Source organism: Saccoglossus kowalevskii, chromosome 18, assembly GCF_978046115.1.
Source record: "Saccoglossus kowalevskii chromosome 18, keSacKowa6.1, whole genome shotgun sequence".
Taxonomy (NCBI): Eukaryota; Metazoa; Hemichordata; class Enteropneusta; family Harrimaniidae; genus Saccoglossus; species Saccoglossus kowalevskii.
Genome location: NC_140658.1, coordinates 17,976,228 through 18,000,145, shown reverse-complemented (window position 1 = coordinate 18,000,145; position 23,918 = coordinate 17,976,228). Strand labels below are relative to the sequence as shown.

The 23,918-nt window shown below is 34.1% G+C and overlaps 2 protein-coding genes across 2 annotated transcripts; one reads left to right on the top strand and one right to left on the bottom strand.

Moving 5' to 3' along the window:
* Nucleotides 1-741: 741 nt before the first annotated feature.
* LOC100369541 (serine/threonine-protein kinase RIO1-like) lies at nt 742-9,193 on the bottom strand. Its single transcript, XM_006823203.3, has 20 exons — nt 9,081-9,193; nt 8,758-8,865; nt 8,264-8,347; nt 7,835-7,878; nt 7,472-7,510; nt 7,256-7,380; nt 6,672-6,714; nt 6,382-6,474; nt 5,456-5,506; nt 5,084-5,145; nt 4,840-4,920; nt 4,644-4,730; nt 4,346-4,483; nt 3,601-3,704; nt 3,025-3,131; nt 2,721-2,786; nt 2,440-2,532; nt 2,233-2,286; nt 1,964-2,095; nt 742-1,852 (listed from the first exon to the last, which is right to left on the bottom strand). The coding sequence occupies exons 2-20, from the start codon at nt 8,813-8,815 to the stop codon at nt 1,739-1,741; spliced, it is 1,575 nt and encodes a 524-aa protein (XP_006823266.1). The 5' UTR covers nt 8,816-8,865; nt 9,081-9,193; the 3' UTR covers nt 742-1,738.
* Nucleotides 9,194-9,411: 218 nt separating this feature from the next.
* On the top strand, nt 9,412-23,035 carry LOC100369392 (protein O-mannosyl-transferase TMTC2-like). Its single transcript, XM_002740037.3, has 11 exons — nt 9,412-9,623; nt 11,265-11,877; nt 13,724-14,474; nt 14,867-14,981; nt 16,917-17,002; nt 18,175-18,359; nt 19,286-19,364; nt 20,789-20,910; nt 21,449-21,530; nt 22,145-22,323; nt 22,643-23,035. Exons 1-11 carry the CDS (start codon nt 9,541-9,543, stop codon nt 22,823-22,825), a joined length of 2,478 nt encoding a protein of 825 aa, XP_002740083.2. The 5' UTR covers nt 9,412-9,540; the 3' UTR covers nt 22,826-23,035.
* Nucleotides 23,036-23,918: the final 883 nt, after the last annotated feature.

Below are 23,918 nucleotides of genomic sequence, written 5' to 3'. Positions count from 1 at the left end.
AGAAATTTGTGGTGAAAAGAATGTGATTTTGATTGTTGTGCAGAAATGACACTTCTGAGGTGTTAGGTTGCTAGGATGATTGGACTGCATAAAACTATTCTAGGGCGTAAACATTGATATTTAGTGTACATAACCAAATCAAAACTCTTGATTGCCAGTGGGAGTGTGCATTGGGTTGTGGGAAAATTAGTTTGTCAAGACAAATTTTGTGCATGCCTGGTGCCATGACAACCGCCCTTCAACCCACTCTATACCCACCAAGATTTATCTGCAGCCTATTTATTGGGATAATTTAATACAATATAAAATAAATTATGTGACAACTTAAATTGCCAACTCTTGCTTTAGAAGCGAGTCACTGACAGGGAAGCATATGCTAAGTTGAATTCGAGAGTTCAAACCAAGTTTGGTTTCCTTTTTAACAATCTAGAAAAGCCTTCTGATAATTTATGTAAACAAAAATACATGACTTAACCTGTAACCCTTCTTGTTGCCATACTAATGGCACTTGAAAATGCAAAATTTACTAAATGTGTTCACAGTGGAGCATACCAAACAGTAAAGAACTTGAAATATTTGATTATGTTGATTTACCAAATGAGTAAACAGTATTTACGTAGTCACTTGACCTTGCATGCCGACCAGAGTGTATCAGGTCACATGACCTTCATACACTAATAGCATTTAGATAATGAGGGATAAATTGTAGCTGCATGTTTAGTAAGTGAACACAGAGACAAATTGTATACAAAGGATAGTTTATTTCAGTACTTTCTCTGAAAAGTAAAGTTCCAATAGAGAGGACACTGCAGTGTCAAGGATTGTAAATAATAACCACACCTTGTCATCAACAGTGAGTATAATTAGCATATTTACTCCATCAGATGTACTTTGCAATGTACAAAACAAAGTATTCACTGGCCATGTGTTACTGAGTAAAAAGGGTATTCATAGGATAAGTACAAAATACAAAGACAACTCATGGAAATGAAATACTGTAAAACACATTGAAATAGCTACATGCAATTTTAAAGGGCTATGGTCCTGGCACTGCTTTCTGTACGGTATGGGACTCATAGCGACGTACACAACACGTGTAAAATACATTGTTTAAATGAAATTCGAACATATGCTAAACGACGACTACCGCCCTTTAATGAATTTGACTTGATGCAAGATTTCAAGTGTCGATAATGTCATTGTGTGAATATACTTTTTTTTTTAAATTTGAAATCTTTAATTAGCGAAATTATAAATTATCTAAAATAACAAGCTACAGTGTAGTTAAAAAGACGTGTTTTAAAGTAAATCATTGCAAACATTTGGTTGTACATTAGGCAGACGAGTTCATGCAATGAACTGTAAATAAATAAATACCAGGTATGTATAGAATTCCGAGGGAAGTTCATACTTGAATAGAGTTTACAGTATATGAGGTCCATAAGCAGGCTTCTGGTGTCCATGTCCATGACATTCTGTCCTAATTAATATGCTTGATTCAGTTGGTCCAGAACATGCCTGGCTACTGTCTCATCTTTGGTACATGTATGTACAAATGAATTCTTTAGGATTTTATGTTGTCAGACAATCAAGTATTCACCTGCTATGCAGAGGTGTGCAGATAATTTCAGTGACTATTGCACAATGTACTCAGACAAAATAACACACTGAAAACCCATCTATTAGGATGACCAAAATTAATTTACTAGTTAAATATTCAATTTAAAAAAATTTAAATTCAATTTTTGCCCTTTTTCTGTCTTGCTAATTTTTCTTTTCGTTTCTTTACAAATTTTGGTGTCTTGTTTTTCCTTTTTTCACGTTGAGCTTCCTTCACAGCTTGTTTTCTTATCTGCAAATAACAATATGAAAGAATGTACAAGATGGAAGTTTAAATCCATGACAACAATGATTGATGGAGATGATGGAGTTTTATTGACACAGAGGGAATAAAACAACATACCCTTCTACTGTTGGGAGACTCATCTCTGTGTAATTGGCGTTTATATTTCGATTTTTCATCATCCTCATCATTGCTGTTGTCATCCTCTTCACTATCATCAGTTGAGCTCTCATCCTCCAGTAACTTTGGTTGCTAGGAAACAAAAACAATGATGAAGTAACTTTTATTTGATCCAATAATGCTAGTCTTCCTCATTTCTCAATTATATGGCACAATATTTGAAAAGTCAACACTAGAAGGCGCTACATGAGTGAAGTATAGTCACTCACCTGTTGTGCTCCAGTTAAGTCAGTTTTCATACCTATTACTGCTTGGTAATAAACCTAAATTAAACAAACAAAAAATAAATAAAATTTTATTATTATATGATAAAAATATCCTGCATATATAATTTGAAAGTAACATCAAGACACACAACTGTGTATTTATGTATAAAATTACTTCAAGTTCACAACATAACGGTAGTCATTGGTTACCTGGTCAGATTGTCCCTCTTGTACCTTCTTTACATCTTGCTCAAAGTCGGTTATTTCATCCATGGTACGTGGTATATAGGATTGTTTGAATACCTAAAATATTGCATAATTAAATAGCTAATTAAAGTGTCTTTGATGAGAGGTTAATTAAGATGACGAATAAGAATATGGGTTAATAGTGTTATAACAATACACAATTGGTGTGAAATCTTCAGATTGTATACACCTTCCACAATGCATTTTACCACCTGACCATTTTTAACCAATCATTTTTCACTTACTTCTTCTTCCATTTTCTGTTCTTCAGTTACATCTTCTTCTGTTCTATTGATTGCAATCTCCATGGCCTAAATACAAAATAATGTTCATTGTTTTACATCACTGTATCCTTAAGATGTTGCAGTTTCAATTCAACAAATAATTGTATTTTATCAGGTTATTATTTCAATCATATGACCCTACAAATCTCTTCCCAGCAGGGTTGATAAAGTTGATCCAAAATGGCCGAAACATTGACCTTTGACATATTCATTTGTTCTATAGGAGGTGAATAATACATCATTGTCTAGTGATGTAGTCACTTACCTTACTTAAATATTGATCAATGTTTTCTCTATGAATGGCAGAATCCGTGACAAAATCAAAGAGTTCTCTCACTGACATCACAGAGACACCGTTTTTGCGAAAATAATCTGAAAAAAAAAATATATTGAGTTGTTGAAATTGAATGCAGTATTCTGAGCAGAGACATTTGTAAGACATCCATGCATGCAGAGTGGATTCATTTCAAAAATGAGAAGTTTTCATACAACACTAAAATCTATTAAATTAATAATTTAATAGAATGAATTCCTTTTATTCACTATATCAGTAAACAGAACAGCGTCTTCATTAAAAGAGCATATGAAAGTAAAAACCACAATACTGATTTCCATCAAACAAACACAGTGAGGGAGTCAGTTTTGTCTGTTCATTGCTGGAGAAATCTAACATTCATGATTTTACAACTCTATTTTCTTAATGAGAAGCGCATCTCTAAAAGAAACGCATAAAAACCAAAAATTACATGTGTTGTATACTGAATCATCAAAAATTGACTTATTTCTGCCATAGAAACACATCTAATAGAGCAAATATGGTAGAGAACTATGATAAATATACCTGTGATATTTGTACAATCTTTACGGAGGAATTCCAATGCCTGTGGATGGTCATGCTCTACAGACTGAGAGACATCAATTAAAAATACATCACCTTCATGGTATCTGTAGAAATTATTGGAATCAATGATATAACAAAATGATTTAATGTAATAAATATCAATAATACTGCATCCTCTCCAAAATGTTAGTAATGACAGATGTAGTAGATAGATCATCGATGGGTTATCGTCAGAATCGCACGGTTTCGCTAAAGCCGGACATTCATAACCGGCCCACGAACCCGTGCGTGATCGTGTTAGGAAAAACTGTATTTCACTGCAGCTAAATTGAGTCATTTGATTGGGCACACCAAGGATCTTGGGTCACCAATCAGCATTGCTGTATCAGATTCGACAATGCGACATACAGTAAATTGTGGTGAAATCTGCCAAGGGTTAATGTTGAGGCTTTGACCGAATAAATGATCCTTGGCTGGCGAAGATGAATATGGGTATACAACTTTCATATTCAATGAGGATCTCATAGAAATCACATGATACAAAACTATAACTCTTCAAATGATCTAAAGGTTATCAAATATCAAAATTCCCAACATGTGATCAATCACTTTGCTGCCACTAGAGGGCAGTGTAACAAAACATATCACTGTACAAGAAATATTCACTCAGGTAGATTTTTAATGGATTCAATGTTGATCAAATCTTTTTGCTGCCACTAGAGAGCAGTGTAACATGATAACTTACAGCATATTATATTCACTAAGATCAGCATGTACCAGTTTACAATCTTGATAAATCTTCCTTATCAACTGAATACAACTTAAATACAATTCTCTTGCTTTTGACTCACTGAGTTCTACATCTTTCAGTTTGGGAGCTGGCCTACAAAGAAAAATTCATATAAATCTTATTATAGTAGGTTGCAAGCTGGTTAACAAATCAGAAAGAATAACATTCTGGGCAGCTAAAATCAAATATGGCCGACACTGTAAAGTGATTTGAGTACAGTAGGTCAAAGGTCAATAACAAACACAATACTCACCATCCTTGTGTTCCTATGAATGACATCACCAGTACATGACTTCGTAATATAACAGGCTGTGGACATGGAATACCTGCATTGTACATTCTGAAATATCAAATTCATTTATTTAATACAGGTACACAGCAAAAATGGACTGAGAATTACCATGTTATCAAGGCGTTTTTTTTTGTATTTAACACGATAATTTTCATACCTTGTTAAATTTCGCATTTCTTTTTCGGCCCACGTCTGCACCATTTTTCTTGGATTATGCTTGCAGTAACCATGACGAAATCTTAAGATCATAAGTAAACAATAAATGAAGGTGAACTCCACAGTGACATTAATGATGTTTTTGGCAAACAAATAAACAATGGTCTAGGAAAAGCTGGAAAATAAAAATGTTGGTGACAGGAGACTTAAGTATTATGAATAGTTTATGTATTTTATTATTTTACCTGAATTCTCCAGTTACATATTTGTCCCTGTCTTTAAAAACAAGAATGGAAGTTTTGTAAACCTGTAAAATAATTTATAAAATAGAATTAAGCAGGTGTGCTACCCATTCGTGGAGGTTTTAGGCATGTACAACATATTCCTAAATATCTCATCTTGGATTCTATGGTGCCATAATGGATTCCATATGGTGATATACTTGATTCTTAATTGTGCCCTATTTCCTAACTTACCATATTTATTTCATACAGTGCAATATTACATTCCATACAGTTTTATACTGGATTCCAGATGCCATATTCACAATATTGTGAATCAAAATTGACTCCTGAATCAATTTGATATTTTGGGTAATAAATAAACATGTATTTTACCTTGACTGCCATGTCGTTACCTTCTTTTGTTGAAGCATGGTAAACATTAGCCTATAAAAATAACAATTCCAAGAAATTTATAGAAACATTCAATTGAAATGCACCAGTGAATAGGTCTCATGCATGACCCTTGAAGGTTATACATCCTGGTACTTTCTGACTCCTAAAGGTCCTACATCCTGGTACTTTCTGACTCCTAAAGGTCCTACATCCTGGTACTTTATGACCCCTAAAGGTCCTACATCCTGGTACTTTCTGACTCCTAAAGCTCCTACATCCTGGTATTTTCTGACCCCTAAATGTCATACATCCTGGTACTTTCAGGTGGTAATATTACTCTATTACAGCAATAACTTCCAGTATCGCACATCAGTTTTTGCCATGTTTAACTGTTTTGGAACTTTATTAGCGACTGTTTACATTTATGGAGGAAAATCTCACTGAGTACCAGGATGTGTGACCTTTTGAAGGTCATGCATATGGCCTATCACCGTGTTTCATGATGTTCCTTTGTTTCATATCCTCAACACATATTTTTGCCAAGAACTATCCTTTCCAAGGCAAAGTAACTAAACACCAGTTAACTAGTGATTACATTTTAGGTTCCTGACTTTCTAAGAAAATAAACTTTTTCTTACAAGAAGTTTTGTTTCTACTGTAGTTATGGACAGATATATAAAACACAATTTTTATGTAAATTTTAAAACAAAAATAAAATTATCGAAATGTGTGCCTGTATATGTTTTAAATTGCCCATAAATTTGTTTAGATTTTTTTCCCAGCCCTTGTTTTGAAATCTACAAACTCAAGTCAATTTATCTGACATTAAAAAAAGGTAAAAAATACAAAACAGAAAACAAATGAACCAATATTCTATTACACTGTGATAATGAGAATTCAAATGATGCAATCAAATTATTGTTTACCTCTTTTCCTGTACTAATACATCCACTGATTTCTGATATGACATGTCGGTTTAGCATCTTGAATAAAATCATCCTGGTACGAGGGTCCAGAACCTACCACCATTAAAGATAGCAATGAGAAAATGAATGAATAAATGAATGAATGAATGAAGAACAACTGTTAATTTTTTTGTTTTTTTGAGTCACTAAAATATTGATCATATAGTGTACCTTCATTCATAGTGGGTTAGTTGGCAGGTGGAATATCCATTATTGTTCATCAAATAAATCATAATGACTGTATCACAAACCTGTTCCATTGTTGCTCTATCTGCTTTATCTTTTACTCGACTCCTACATAGACAAAAATAAACAAACTCAATATCCCCTGAAATCTAACACAGTGGTACTCACAGGGGATTGATGTACAATCATGTGGGTATAAAAAAGTTTATCAAAAGTATCATACAAAAACCATGTACCCCTGTAATAAATAAAGCCATGTGATACTTTTCATAGCAATTTGATTGGTCCTTGCACACAATTTGAGACTCTGATGTCACTGAGTGACAATCTCCTACAAGGCAAAACATAGCTTGTTTGCTGACTGCAAACTTTATTTTGGTAATAATTCCTCGGAATGCAGTAAATTCAAATGTTTCCATAATACACTGATAACTCCAGACACCAGTCTGGTCTTTTTAATGTTAAATTTGTGGACATTGTAGGTTTTCAAACTCTCCCAACCCAATATTAGCAATGCACAAGATATACTGATAGTACTAGTAAAAGTTGTGAGCAATTGTAAAACACTGAAAGTATTACAGCCTTGCCATTGACAAGATATCTTCATTATATAGGATGAAATATATGTATTAGGAAATACACCACCAACCTGCCAGCCTCTGTTCTTTTATCACTACTAAGTAGCGACGACACAGCGGATGATGACAACCGTGGACCATCATATTTCTCAACATGAATTTTACTTGCGTATTTACCAAATGCTTTTTCATTTGGCTGAAACCAAAATTAAAAAAAAATTAAAATCCTTCTAGTGTAATAATAGAAAGGGGGAAAAATGCGCAAGATAACAAAGATGATTGCTCACTTGATTTCTCCTATGTGAAATTTGTTGATTTGGATTTGACTGAAAAAAATAACAATAACAAAAGTTAGCAGGGTCAAAGAGTATACAATAAAGCAATAAAGTGTCCTGTTTATTTCTCGGATGCTCCATAATCTGTCACTGTGAGGTAATTATACGCTCTATTATGATAGAGCTACTTAAACTGCATGTTTATTTATTTTGTGTTTTTGTAAACACTATACAATGGTGCATGCGTCATTACATGGTCAGTAGATTTTGATTATCGACCCAGAGTAAATAATGAGTTTTATTCACTATCACATGATCTCATTCTGACCAATCGGTATGCTGATCTGAAATAAAAAGAATAATAAATTTACAAACCTGTGAATTTGGTGACTTCACTGAATTATACTTCTTGGTGAAATCTGCAAGAAATTTACCACACTATGAGTAAATCACTCTGTAATGTCCAAGTATCTACCAATATCATACTTATATATCGATACTCCTATGTATTATTTACGTAATGTCATATCTGGGTTACTGGAATAAAGGTGGGATCGAGGCTCCGGCACTTGACCGTTACACCAAGTCACTGTACACACTGTACGAAAGTTGTCTCCTTGTACTACATTATACACTCGTCAACATGTAACATGGTATGACTGTCGCACAAACCTATGTATCATGGCTTTCACAAAAATAGTCCTACAAGTAACTATTTATTATACTCAGAGCAGTCCCCCAAATTTTTATCACATCTTATGAAAATTCATCGTCATTTGGTAGCACAAATTCCTGTTGACTTACCTCCTGTTTCATCTTCCCAATCCCAATCTGCATAATCTCTATCATCATCATCTTCTGATGACCAGTCAATAGATATCTCAGAGACTAAGGATAAACATATTCATGAGGTGAAGTCAGAGAAATATTCATTTCGGTCGACAAAAATAAAACATGCATCAAGTTCTAATTGTGTTCAACCACATCTGTCCTCACATTACTGAGTTCAGCTCTCACAAATGGGGAAAATGTGTGATTTGTATGCATTTTTGGCCTTGAATATCTGTTGTTCGGCCAACTGGAAGTTAGAAAACATGAAATGCCATGGATTTAGTGGGTTAATACGATAGAATCAGGAGTCCTTCATAAAATAGAAAGTCGGGGTGGCATATCCAATTGCTCTTATTTAGATTTAAATGAGACTAATGGAAGCAATATTATTTATAATAATAAACATATTTGGGTGTTTTTCAGTGTACTTGGTCACCATGGAACTAACCCCACGCACAAAAACTCACCTTGATTCAATAAACTGTTATCTACTGTTGTTTGGACCACTGGCTCAGGTTCTTCCATTTCTTTTGAACTTCACAGTGTTTTTGTTATTATTGAAAAGTGTACGATTCCTGTAAAATACATATTTTTGTGCTATCATTATTATCGATTGACATGGAAGATAAGTTTATACGACCACATACCCTGCAATATAAATATCTATGGTAAGACAGGACACGTGCATTTGTTTACCGGGAGCCGATCGCAATAAAGGGCATACGATTTAACCTTATTTCACAGTGTAATGGACCAAAATCACATCTCAAAATTGTCTACAAACACTAACCTGTTTCTGTATAACCAGATCTTTGCTTTAGTTCGACGTATTCTGTGTTTGTCAACGAAATAATGCAATCAATGTGCTCTGCATATTGCACAACATACTACACATCTATCGGTATTTTCATAATGCGGCAATTCGATATTTACAAAAATTATTGAATAATAGGCAATTAAATCAACAACGTTTATATCATTAATGTAATTTTGTTTATAAGTATAAACATTAGGTTCAAGAATAAATATTTAACCCATTGATTTATTTCCACTCATGCCGGAAAAATGAAAAGGCGAAACGATAGTCTGTAAATAACTGAAATAGTTATACAACCGAGATGTGTACACTAAACGACTTCCGCATGCCAAAGGTCGTTCCTTAGTGGTCGTAAATCAAGTTGACAGTACCCGATGACCAGAAATGTGTAGTTTCTCGTCAACCTGGGGACAGTTGGTTATCGTAAACAACAATGTTTCTACCTCTGGCTTGTGCGTTTGTCGGATCGGCCGTGTATTTGAACACGTTGTCGGCCGACTTCGCATACGATGATAGGTAATGTAGCCACGGTCACTTAAGAGTTGTTAGTCACTTATTCACAATGCCGCGTGTGTGTGCTTTACCAGGAATCTTTGCCTGTTCAATTTAACGTGGCGCTGGCGTGTACACGCTGCCAATGTCAAAGCAAACATCTCTTACTATTTTTTACCTATACTGATTTTTGCCAACTATTTTATTCAATGTGTATGCATGGTCTGTTTCAAAGAAGCAGGTTATTGTGGGGAAAGTTCATGCTTGCTAGCTCCCAGGGTTCAGTGGCTATTTAAAGTTAATAGACAAAAGTACCACCATTTTATACACCTCAAAAAACAACAACGCATAATGGAGTGTGACACCCGCGTGTCGTGTTTGTTTATGCAATTATTATTAGATAATCACATGTAAATCAGTTAACAGTTAAACAATCAAACTGAATCTAATTATTTATCTCTAAAGTTCAAATAGTTGGAAGATTTCAAATTGTTTACTTTGACTATTGTTTAAATAATGCATTTGAATATTATAACAAACTTTTTTTACTTTCTAAAAAAAAAAATTAGTCACCACTCACAATATCTGAAAGCTCACAAAAAAGTTTCTGGACAAATTGTTTTTCAACGTCAATGCATATGCTATTATTTTTAATAAGAACTGAATTTTAGTTTTAGTTTTTCTGAAACCCCCCCAAAAAACAAACTGGAAATGTACATTTTTAACTGGCTTGCATACTGATCAGAAATATTTTTTGTGTGTGGGCCTGAACATTATGGAGTGAATTGAGTGAATTCTGTTGTAGATTATGCATGACTAGTCAACCATTGTATCGTTGTAGTTTCTCTAATGGCAGGCCATAGAAAGTAATCGTTTTCTATAGTCTACTTTGCTCTAATTACGTATGTGTACTTTATCCTAGAATGTTGTGATAGGATAAATTACCTTGTGTGTTTTTGCATGTTCCTTCTGACCATTCTAAACCTAATTGAAATGCACTAACCACACAGTACATTTGTCAACGTTTTGGGCGTTGATGTAAAAGACTCTGCTTTGTCCTTTAATACAAAGTAAGGTTTGAATGATTTGCGTTTTCACACTCATTTGCACATTCCTGTCTTTTTCTTTTCATTAACATTTGGCAGCACATTGTTCTTCATTACCTAATTATCTTGCTTGGCAATTCAAGCAGCACACTTGACCTTTCTGGAACAATAGATGTTATTGTTATGTTAATTATTTCTATCTTAAGAAGATACACATTATTATGCGAATTTGATGTTACATGTATTATGAAAATTATTTGTCATTTGGAGAACAAATAATTAAAAAACAAAATTACTGTGGAAACTCAACAAAATTTCCTTCATTAAATGCTTCAAGTCAAACAATATGTAAATTGTAGTGGAGGGGGGTGAAAATAACAAAAATATATTCAAATTTATTTAAATTTGGGAAGTATGATAATTTGTAAATAATATTTGTAAGTCATCACATTGGTACTAATTTTAAAAAGTTAAATTTTTATGATTGTTAAAACAAATTAGAAAACTTGTATCTCAGATTTAATTTAACATTTTTTAGTCTCACAACAGAATATTAAACAGTTTCCATGGCAACGTGTCACAAATTTATAATGAAATTAACTTTCTGTTCACATTCCAGTCGTGCAATTCAAAAGAACCAAGATCTGTTGCCGGAGACACCATGGCAGAACATCTTTATGGATGACTTTTGGGGAACACCGCTTACACACAGCGGGAGTCACAAATCTTATCGTCCTCTGTGTGTTTTATCATTCCGACTCAACTACCTACAAGGGGAACTCAATCCATTCTGGTTTCACCTCACCAATGTCATCATGCATGGTGTTGTTGTTGCGCTATTTACTTCACTGTCTCAGTTTTTACTAAAATCTAAAAAACAAGGTTTTCTGTGTGGACTCATGTTCGCGACTCATCCAATTCATACTGAAGCTGTTGCAGGGATTGTTGGAAGAGCAGAAATTGGTGCTGCAATGTTCTTTCTTTTATCCTTCCTGACGTATATCAAGTATTGCCAAAGTAGAGATGCCGCTTGGCTGCAGGTACACGATCCCATTAGCCGGCGACACTTCACAGCGACTGCATGGCGTAACTTAGTGTTAAGTTTAGTGTGTGCAGCATGTAGTATGCTATGGAAAGAACAGGGAATCACTGTACTGGCTGTCAATGTTGTATATGATATTTTAGTTTGGAATAAAATTCCTCCACTCAATATTTTCCAAGTCTTTTACAAGGTGAGTGAAAGTAAAGTCGAGAATGGCCTCTCGCATTGTCACCACAGATTGATTTTACAAAGTTAAAATGTCACAGTCTGCACGGTGTCATTTTGGAGTGAAATGCGATGAATAAAACGGGTACAATATATTGTATGTTTACATAACATGTGATACAAACAGATGCTACGTGGCTACTATGCCTGTCTACTGTAAAATACTTAATTTTAGCTGGAATTAATTTTTACTGAAAAGACTTTTTGGGCGTTTTGTGTGGAATTCATTTTCAATGATTTTTGACAAGTTGAACGTAAAATATAGGAAAAAAGGTATATTCGATAGATTTTATTTTCACTGAATCATTCCTTTAGCGAAAATAGAGAAAATTAATTCTAAGCAAAAATAAAAAGTTCTACAGTAATTAATATGTCTATATTTACTGAATTCCAGATTAATAATTTATAATTTTGCCAGCGATGGTTGTTTACAAAAAAAAGCAATGATGATATTTGATATATTTTAATAAGATAATTTTTTTGGGGGGGGGGGGGCATCAGTGACTTGCAAAATACCAACATGTCACCTAAGTTGATATATAGTGTGTGGTATGTGACTAGAGTATGTTGTAAATCATATTAAGGAGACAGTTTATTGCCGCTAGCCATCCTGAAACAGTATACAAGCAGACTGGGACAGGTTTACATACATTTTCACACTACTGTATTGATCCAGACACTCAAAATAATTTATGAATTGGCTTCTGAAAGTTCTTATACTAATCGTAAAGAAAGCACACTTTGTACCCAAACTAGACTGTTTTTATGTTTCAACAAATGTGTACCATAAGTCCACATTACAGTGTATGTAATCTGTGATGAGTGAAGATAGTGTATATATCTTCGCATTGTGGGTTGAGTATCAGGAATTTGGGGGAAAATACCATCACAGAAAAAAAATTGAAAAAAAAATAAATCTAGACCCATTTTATAGAGAAAAGCAAAAAAAAATAATAACAACATCATCATGAAAAAAAAAACTAACTCAAAACTAAGAGAAGAAAAAAATAATTTGCACATTTCTTCCATTTCCCATCCTAGAGTTTTTAATGGTTAATCCCCTTAGGGACAACGTCAAAAGATCGATGTCGTATAAAAAACTTATTTCCTTTAGTTTGGGGGTGGGGGGTTTTGACCTCAAAAAGTTTCCATCCTACAAAAACGATTTTATTTTTTAATGAAGTCAAAAAAATTTGTAGTTCTATCCAATCATGGACAGAAATAACCGAAAAGGGAAAAAAACAAGAGAAAAATGGTTTGGTTCGAGTGTACCGGTAAATCTGTGCATCAAATGAGATGCATTTGTAAACTCTTTTTACACCCACCCGACAACCAACTGCTATGCAATACTACTGTCCTATTATCAATTTGTATTTAATGGTGAATGTAGTCTGACGCCATGACCAATATTTATCAATTAAGTTTCAGTGGGGGGTAGGGGGGTTTGGAAAAAAACTAAAGGAATTCAATTAAGTTTTTTATCCGACATCGATCTTTTGACGTCGTCCCTTAAATGTTTTAATTTGTTATATCAGTTCACACATCATAAACTAAAACTCAGTTAGTCATTCCCAAAATATTCATGTTACTGGTTGCTGCATTACTGATTTGTTTTGTCAAAATTTTAGAAAAAATGATAAAAAAAAAGTTTTTTTTTTGAAAATTTTTAAATTTGATGACAATTTCAAAATGAAAATAAAAAAGGCATACATGTGCATAAATTTTTGAAGTTTACCAAAAATATTTTTACCAGTATTTTCTTAGCTTTATTAGGGTTGTCTTCTTCATATTTACACTTGATTCTGTTGCAGGTAAAACACCGTTCTCTTTTTCTTGGTCTATTATGTTCAGCTTTATGGGGTATTGTTGTCCTGACAACCAGAGTCTCTATTATGGGGAGTAGCCCTCCGGAGTTTGCACCAGCGGATAATCCAGCATCCAATCACAGCAGTGTACTAACAAGGTCATTGACCTTTAACTTTCTGCCCGCTTTTAATCTCTGGCTGCTGCTCAACCCATATCTACTGAGTTTTGATTGGTCGATGGAAGCCATTCCTTTGATAGAAAATGTACAAGATTTTCGTAACCTTGCAACAGTGCTGATGTTCATCAGTTTAGTAGTTTTCACTTGGTATTGTTTACGTCAAATGCATAGAAACGCTGACTTCCAAAAATTGACAAAGCACTCCAATGGAAGTGTAGACCTCGCGCATTATGATTATCGGTATAAAACATGCGAACAGTTTAAAAGCGTACATGTGGCGATTGTTGCATTGTCAATTTTGGTTTTACCGTTCATACCAGCAACAAATATATTCTTCTACGTTGGATTTGTTGTCGCCGAACGCATCTTGTACATTCCGAGCATGGGTTATACGTTGCTTGTTTCGCTTGGAATATGCGTCATACACAACAATATAAAGAAATCACATCACAAGTATTTACATGTGTCGATATCAGTGTTATTAGTGTTGTTCAGTGTACGTACAGTACTGAGAAACCAAGACTGGCAAACTGAGGAATCGTTGTACAGAAGTGGCATTAAAATCAACCCACCAAAAGGTAAAAAAAAAGTGTTTTTTTTTGTTTTTGAGCTACTGATTGTTTGTCATTATCTGTTATCAGCATCATCTTTATATTTTCAACTTATTTTTAAAAAACCCATTGGCAACCCACCATTATTTTGTTTGTATTCCAACAATATATCACAATGTCGAGCTGTTTCAGCTGACACTCTGCTTGTTAATGCATCAAATTGAAAGGTAGATATGTATATAAAACTACAGATTTGAATAATTGCAAGATAAATACAGTTGCAATACTATTAGTGAATATGTCTGTAAATGAAATGGTTAGTATTCCAGTGGCTCTGCATAATCCTAGTGTGTGTACTGCATGTTTTTGTGAATATTAAAATTATGTGCATGTCTGCTTTACACTTTGTATGTTTTTAGCGTGGGGCAATCTTGCTAATATTCTGAAATCACAGGGTAACATAGAAGAAGCTGAAACAGCTTACAGAAAAGCTTTAGAGTATCGTTCTAATATGGCGGATGTGCACTATAATTTGTAAGTATCTCCATGGTTATTACTGTACATCCTGTTAATTGGGGACCTTACTTTTGAGGCGATATCCATCTCGATCTTATTAATCACTTGAGTCTTTGAATATTGACAATATGTCTCTAACCTGTGAAACCTCAATCAGTTTGTGTTTTTCAGAGGTTTTGATTTTTTCAAAATTAGGGATAGATGCGAAGTAGTGAAAATGGGAAAAGATAAAAACTACTTGATATTTTGATGAATGAAATTTTTCGTTAAATAAATAACAAAGAGAACATAACTTGTTTCTATGGAAACAATATTTTGTAATTATTCTATTTATAAGTGTTACCCCCTACTATTGCTGATTGTTTTGATATAATTTTGAAAATAATTTCAACTATATGATTTGAAAACTTAAAATACTCCAAGTTTTTTTTTTTGATTTTCTTTTGGTCAGTCACATGGAGTATGTGATTATGACAATGGTCCCTCATAATGTACCGGTACTAGATGTAGGTAGCAAAATTAGTTGAGTTGCTGCTACTGTACAAGAAGTGTGTGTGTAAATATTGTCAGTGAACCGTGGCAGGTCGTGTCTGAACATAAAACAGACCGTACCTTGTAGTTTAACTGGTTTTGATAACAATGGGTGCAGTGTTAGTTGTTTGTTTGTCTCTTTCCTACCACTGCATACCATGTACCTTTCACTGTGTAGTAGTGCCACATCAGGGAAAGTAAATTGTGTTTTTTTTTCTGCTATGATCATAGTTAGAAAATTGTGTTTCTAGAAAATTCTAAAAATATTAATTAAGTAAATAAGCCATACAAATTTGAAAAAAAAAAATGGAACAAACTTTCCAGAAAATTTTAATTATCATCAGTCATAATGCCTTGTGGGTAAATACGTTTTGGGATTGAATTGAACAATGGTCACTTTGACCTGTTTCTGGAAAATGTCAATGTTTTTGCGTTTTCTACAAATTAAACTGTATTTCTGTCAACAATTAATTAAAGAGTATTTTAAATATATTTGATTGTGTCCTTATACACCAATTGTGTTGAAAAAAATAAGGTGGCACTTTAATTGTTATTTCACAAAAATATGTTTTGAAATTCGAAAATACTACATATTTATATGTGCAGCTTATAATAGATCTAGAAATAACAAGGGCTTGAAACTCACAGTAGCTTAAGGCACAAAGATAACAAATTCAGAAATTTGCCTGTATCGCTGTGTCCCACTCCTAGGTACATGTAGTTCCTATTTTTGATAACATGTTGACAACTTTGTTGCCAGTGAACCTTATTAGCCAGGGTCATTATACGTTTTTATTGCATTAGGCAAAATTACAAAATACACATGACCAATGTTACTGCCAGCCCATATGCTCCGACAGGTAACATTCCAGTCAGGCTGGTAAAGGTACACAATTTTGTGAAATTCTAAACACTTACATAACAAACAAGTGAGAACAAGCAGAAATCCGAATAGACAAATTCAGTGCATTAATGAACCAAAGATTGAATTGTTGTAAGTTGATATTATGAGTTTTACCATGAAATCATGTACACAAACATGCATAATAAATCACCTAAACATTGCACTGAGATAAAAACAAGTTTTAAATAATATGCCAGTAAAAAAATATTTATTAATTCAGGGTCATGTGATATACACATTTACATTGCATTGTACAAATGTAGTTGAGAATGGTTTTTATTTGAGATTTTTTAAAGAAAAATATTAGTTTTATTTTGTGAAAAGTACCATTGCCTTTCACAGATTAAACTATTAAAATTGGAATGGTGCTTTAGTTTGTCATATGTAGCGGAAATAATATGAAGCATTTGTACTTAAAATAGGTTACCAAGGAAACAGTTCAAAAGCAATCATATGTAAGTACTCTCCTTTGTGTACCTCATAGAAACACTTCACTTCAATAAAGTTTTTATTTCTAGGGGTGTTTTACTTCAAGAAATCGACCGATTTGAAGAAGCCATTGTGTGTTATCACAATGCTATAAGATATAGACCTCGACTTGCAAGTAAGTCTACTACCGGTAGTTTGTACTATAAAACCACAGAAATGATGAAATATAAACAAAGTATAGTCAACAAGTTACTAAAGTGAAAATTTCCCTTTCTAATGTATTGTAGTTAATACATTCTTCACTGGCCCACAGTATTCTAAATTCAGCCATGTTTTAAATTTGTGTAAAAGTGAAGGCATGTACAATAAACATCCTTCTGTCATTTATCCAAGCACAATAATAGAATAAATATGGTACATTATCACAGATGCCAGACATTATCCTACATTTTTTTTTTTTTAAATGTTTTTGTGCCAGGCGACAGTTCCTGAATTTTTTTTTTATTTTGTAAGTGCAAATTGCAATTGTTAGTGCTAACACATAGTGCATTTTGCCACTAGTCATTTCCTGTTTGGGACAACATGACAGGGCTGTGTGATCATCTTTCTATCAAATGGCAATTTTAATGCGCTATCCTGGCATCAACCAGGTCGAAGACAAGCACCTGCGGACCTTAAGCAAGGTTCCCCCAAAGTCGCATTCGTTTATAGTGAATGAATCTCAGCCAGTATCCTACATTGTAATGTACAACAAAACATGGAATGTGTGTGATCAAAACAAATTATATTACACGTACATCCAAATTGGATGAGTAATATTATAATGACCCAGAATACAATAAATACAATTTGGGGTTTATGTGCACTTCCAATACGATAGTTTATATTTCGTCACGCTTTCTAAAAATCCATTTTGTGATGATATCTTTGTGGGGGAGATTCATTTGAATTATTGATCATTTATTCATAACCATATTTTCTTCATATTTCATTTTTTGCATGTAATGCTATGAGAAACTAGCACACCCAGTTTTAATTTGGCCAATATTTGTTTCGAACGTCGGAGTAAACACCGTATTCGTAATCGGGCAATGGGAACGCCTCCCGCCCTACAAATTGTTACTTGACGCGATCTATGGCAACATTGTATGTTTTTGCGCTCGTTTTGAGCAGTTGCTTTCCAGTTGTTTATGAGTTAACATCTGTATTACGCTGTTGTTGATGAATAAACAAGATTGAGTTCTAGTTTACATGACGTGTTCGTTTCAGTTTTCACTTCCGTGACTGAGAAGATCCGAACCTTCCCTTCCCGCACATTTTTATCTCTAATATATTTTTTTTTTACAGTGGCTCACTTGAATCTTGGTCTCACGTTGGTTGCGGTTGGTCGTGATGATGATGCAGAAAGAGTGTATCTTCATGCCGCGACTCTAGATGATACAGGTCTAAAGGATCCTAAAACCCACAATAATGCTGTCATCTCTGCTCTTTATAATCTGGGAAGACTTAAACATGATCAAAAAAAATATGAGGTCAGTGTACAGGAGATCTGCTTGTTGCACCCCCTAAATTAAAGGGATTTTGCCTGAAAACATAATTTTATTATTTTTGTCTAGCTACTTAAAGTGACCACTTTCTCATTCTATCAGTCCACCTTGATTTTGACAAGAAGTGCAATTTGATATACCCTGGTAAATTTTAATCTTTCTGTGTTTTGTTTCCATGTTTCTGTTTAAAAGTACAACCACATCTTTAATCTCACAATCATGTAAACTTAAACTCAATCTAATAATTCGACCACTGAAAAAATTTAAATTTTGTATTCAATATTTTATTTGCCATTGTTCATCTTTTGTTGGTATCATATCTCAAGAAGAATTTAAAAAAAAAATGTGGTTGGAGCCTATATTAAATGTGACATGTGTACATGTTCAACCATCCCAAGATACAGTGATGCAGTATCTAAAACTTAGTACTCGCAACCATGGTTAAGTGAAGTTGGCCCTGGAACTAGCATACATCAATTATAGATAAATTGTTTGCGTAATTCTGTAAATTTATATTCCCCATGTTTTTCTTTTGAACCTGAAATACCTAAGGCAATATTATTTTTGCTGATTTCTGTTGACAGAATGATTTAACTTTTCATGTTTTTTTCATGCTCTGGGCCTACTTCTAAATATATGAAAAACCCTGGTATATTGTCTATTTCACCATGGTTTGCATATTTAAAAACACACTCTAATCAGAACGATGTTTTCAGATAATTAAAATGCAGGTATGATATAATTTAATGTTTTGTCTCAAAACTTGAGTAAGGAAGAATTTGATTCCAATTCTTTTTCAATTCCAATTCTTTTTCAATTCCAATAAATAGCATTTCACTCCTCATTTATTTATCAATTTCATCCTTGCAAAGGTTTTCCATTCTCACTGATTGCTTTAAATTTATTCACAGGAAGCAGTTGAGGCATTCAAGGAATCGATAAGACGACGACCAGATTATTACCCTCCGCAAAGTTTGTACAATATGTTGGGTAAGTAAGGCATAGCAACATGCCAGACCCTGGTGGGTTAATAATGTTAATATTTTAATAAGCATTGCCTTCATTACCTTTAGTTTATGCATATGTACCATATTTGTAGCTGTCAAATTATGGAATCATTTCTGAATCTGATATAACACTGTGAGGAATCCATACTATGATAATCTAACTATGTGTGTGTGTGTGTGGGGGGGGGGGGGGCTTGCTTGAGCCCTGGTGCAGGTACACATATGCCACTCTATGCCAAGACATGCCGGCAACATTATAATGTAAGATAGTACATTCATTTCACATTTTATTTCGTTTATATTTTGAGTTTCACTCACAATTTTTTACATCCTGAATAACACATGCTTATTGTTCACAAAGTCAGCTGGTTCAGTTCATGGCCACTGTATGTAATAGAACAACATTCTGTGATCTAACAAGGTTATGCAATAACGCAATCATAAAATTATAAATATAAATATGAATATTTTATTGAACATTCTAATTTGAGAGCAAGACATATAGAAAGATAGAACGATACAAAAGATAGAACACTATACAAAAATAAAAAAATTACAATTTTCTTTATTTTATATAAGGATTTAGGAGGAGGAAAAAATGAAAACATGAGTCACTATTATTCAGTCCAAAGAAATTGGATCACAGTACTCGACTCAGAAAATGATCAATCAAATCCATTTTTCTTTTCATCTGTTTTATGGCCTATTTTACCTATGACAAGAACATATCTCAAAATTTTGCTTGGTGAAAAAAAATATAGTGTCTTACAAAAAACTTTTTAATGTCTTGAAGTGTTAAAAATAATTTTAGTAAGTTTTTAACTAGTAAATGTGGTTTCATAGTTGCCTATGTGAACCGCTATAAATACTTTTCCATTTTTCAAAAAAAAAAAATATATTGACAATGGTGTCTGAGACATCATTCAAAAAATGTAAAGTCCATATATGGGCATAGTCTCAACAATCAAAAGAATATAACAACATATCTGTGTATTAAAGCTTTTCATTCACGCTGGAAATAATGGCTGTTCATGCACTTTAATCTTGCTATTTTATGTTCTATCATTAATATTGTAAGTTTTCTGAAATGCTGTTAATATTTAGCTTTTATTAACAACAACAAATGTCTCTTATGTTGTTCAATATTGTTTTTGTTCGATGTTCATAATTGTGAATGTTGCATGTCAATAACCAGAATGTTGCATAAAAAATGCTCAAATCTGACCACTTTTCATAATTTTTGACATTTAGAAAAATGTTCACTTCAAATAAAGAATCATGACGGAAATGGGTTTGATCTTTTTTGTAGAAATGATACATTAAAAAATCAACTAGCGATTACGTCTGCTCTTTGTGTTTTACTGTTTTGTTTTGCTAATTGCATGAAATATATTGTAATGGACTTAGGGGACTCATTGTCAAAACTTGGTCAATACAAGGAAGCGGAGAGTTGGTTTTTGAAATCACTGTCAGTGAAGTCAGACCATGTGCCTGCGTATTTAACATATGCACATCTTCTTGACATAACAGTAAGTACTAATCCTGTTTGCACTTTAACTATATTGCACACAACTTTGTTGAAGATTAAATGTTTCAAAATGGCTGCCATTTTGATAACAAATAACATTACCATGACGACCATCACTTTTACAGATAATACACTTAGGAGGCTGCCCAGTAAATATTACTTCATCTACAGTATTAACCTATGTTTGTCTAGATTGGAGGTAGTCATATCACATGACCGAATGACCTTGGCGCAGAGAGTAAAAATTACTGTAGACTACTTTAATTTCACCAGAGGCAAATTTTCGCAAATTTCACAGTCAATAAAAATCACAAAATTTTATAGCAGTGCAAATTCCTCAGGAGTTTTATGACAGATTATCAGTGACTTTCACAAAGTTTTGTCTTCATAAATGCCATAAAATCATGAAATTTTTTGAAATCATGAATGAAATTCTTGCAGTGAAAATTAATCGGTTCACAGTGTTTTTCAGAGTCAACATTACAGTGTGTGGTGTAACTTTCTCTTTATGTAAAACAAAAATAATGTTATTCCCATAGGGTAGACACACTGAAGCCACGGATATGTTGAACAAAGCTTTGGACTTGGAACCGGAAAATGCTGGCGTTTATCAACATTACGGTGAGTGGGCATTCATTATGCCATGCTTAGTAATGCTTCGAATGGTTGCTTACATCACAAAATGAAACAGACTGCTTTTTTCGCTGAAAAAAATCTTCTAAACTTCTAGCTACTTAAATTTGCATTCCCTCTTTTCAAATCTCTGAGGTATTATCATCCTAGTCCAATATATACACCATCAAATGTGATTGTGGGTGTGTAATGAGAATTATCTGACCAACAATTGAATGATCGACACTCACTGAGTTTCTATGTTTTGTTTCTCAGATACATTGTAGATATGTTTGTCTGGGGGATAAGACCCCCTAGTACTGTCAAAATAAAATGGACGGGATGATAAGGGCAGAATATTTGGAATTCACATTTCCTAATATGGTAGGATGAAAATTCCCCATAAAATTCCACAAAATTACGGCACGCTCTAAATTATGGCGTTAAGGAGACAGATGTATATTAAAATTAATTTATTAAGATAAATTCATTGAATTTAAATTATAGTAGAATGCAATACACATATCAGTGGTATCCCATATTTCCATGGTTCAATCTCAGGGAGTAATAGCTTTCCCTCCATATACACATTTTACTACAACATTTACGTATTCTTTTTAAAGGTCAACATTTCGCTGAAATTGCTAAGTTCAAAGAAGCTGCCGACATGTATCGTAAAGCCATCAAATTACGGCCGGATGATTTTGAAATCATGTTCAATGGTGCAAATGCTCACAGGCAGGCTGGTTTGAATGCAGACGCAGAGATGTATTACTGGAAGGCTGTCATGCTTAGTCCAGAGGTATGCAAGTCAACATGCAGGAATAATTAGCACCCTCTATAGTTAAGCTGCAGTTATCTTTTGTTTTCAAAGTTATGCATACTACCTGAGATTGGGAATGCACAAAAATGTTTTTTTTTTTTTTTCAGTTTTACACATTTTAGAGTCAATGAAAAAAGCAGAAAAACAACATAAATATCACAAAATGCAAAAGAGGCAAAATGAAATATAACGAAAGAGGCAAAATGAAGTTCAGAGAAAGTGAAAGCCAGTGAATATTTTAGACTTTTACATGATCACTATTTATATTTTGATTTGTTTATATTTGTTTGTTTACCAGGAACCTAATGCGTATATGAATCTGGGTGCAATGCTGCATGTCAATGGTAAACTACTAGAGGCAGAACTCCAGTACACTAGAGCACTTAAACTGAAACCAGACGACCAAATGACAAAAGATAACTTGAGAAAAGTTCGTACAATGATAAATAGAAGCAAACAAAAAAACAACAGTGGAAATTAGGTAGTATTGCATACTTGAGATAGTTACACCTGTGTACACTGAACAGCAGTTTACACCTGTCTACACTGAACACCAGTTTACACCTGTGTACACTGAACAGCAGTTTACACCTGTGTACACTGAACTCCAGTTTACACCTGTGTACACTGAACAGCAGTTTACACCTGTGTACACTGAACAGCAGTTTACACCTGTCTACACTGAACAGCAGTTTACACCTGTCTACACTGAACAGCAGTTTACACCTGTCTACACTGAACAGCAGTTTACACCTGTCTACACTGAACACCAGTTTACACCTGTCTACACTGAACAGCAGTTTACACCTGTGTACACTGAACTCCAGTTTACACCTGTGTACACTGAACAGCAGTTTACACCTGTGTACACTGAACACCAGTTTACACCTGTCTACACTGAACAGCAGTTTACACCTGTCTACACTGAACAGCAGTTTACACCTGTCTACACTGAACACCAGTTTACACCTGTGTACACTGAACAGCAGTTTACACCTGTGTACACTGAACTCCAGTTTACACCTGTGTACACTGAACAGCAGTTTACACCTGTCTACACTGAACAGCAGTTTACACCTGTCTACACTGAACACCAGTTTACACCTGTCTACACTGAACACCAGTTTACACCTGTGTACACTGAACAGCAGTTTACACCTGTGTACACTGAACTCCAGTTTACACCTGCGTACACTGAACAGCAGTTTACACCTGTGTACACTGAACAGCAGTTTACACCTGTGTACACTGAACAGCAGTTTACACCTGTCTACACTGAACAGCAGTTTACACCTGTCTACACTGAACAGCAGTTTACACCTGTCTACACTGAACAGCAGTTTACACCTGTCTACACTGAACAGCAGTTTACACCTGTCTACACTGAACAGCAGTTTGCACCTGTCTACACTGAACAGCAGTTTACACCTGTCTACACTGAACAGCAGTTTACACCTGTGTACACTGAACACCAGTTTACACCTGTCTACACTGAACAACAGTTTACACCTGTCTACACTGAACAGCAGTTTACACCTGTCTACACTGAACACCAGTTTACACCTGTCTACACT

Bases quoted from the DNA above. Each gene is read 5' to 3' on its own strand.
- LOC100369541 (XM_006823203.3), bottom strand. From the start codon at position 8,815: ATGGAAGAACCTGAGCCAGTGGTCCAAACAACAGTAGATAACAGTTTA. The intron at 5,146-5,455 runs GTAAAATACATG...ATTATTTTACAG, and splicing joins GTAACGACATGGCAGTCAAG to GTTTACAAAACTTCCATTCT. The intron at 3,705-4,345 runs GTAAGTTATCAT...TAATTTCTACAG, and splicing joins CTTAGTGAATATAATATGCT to ATACCATGAAGGTGATGTAT.
- LOC100369392 (XM_002740037.3), top strand. From the start codon at position 9,541: ATGTTTCTACCTCTGGCTTGTGCGTTTGTCGGATCGGCCGTGTATTTG. The intron at 14,475-14,866 runs GTAAAAAAAAAG...GTATGTTTTTAG, and splicing joins TAAAATCAACCCACCAAAAG to CGTGGGGCAATCTTGCTAAT. The intron at 19,365-20,788 runs GTAAGTAAGGCA...TAATGGACTTAG, and splicing joins AAGTTTGTACAATATGTTGG to GGGACTCATTGTCAAAACTT.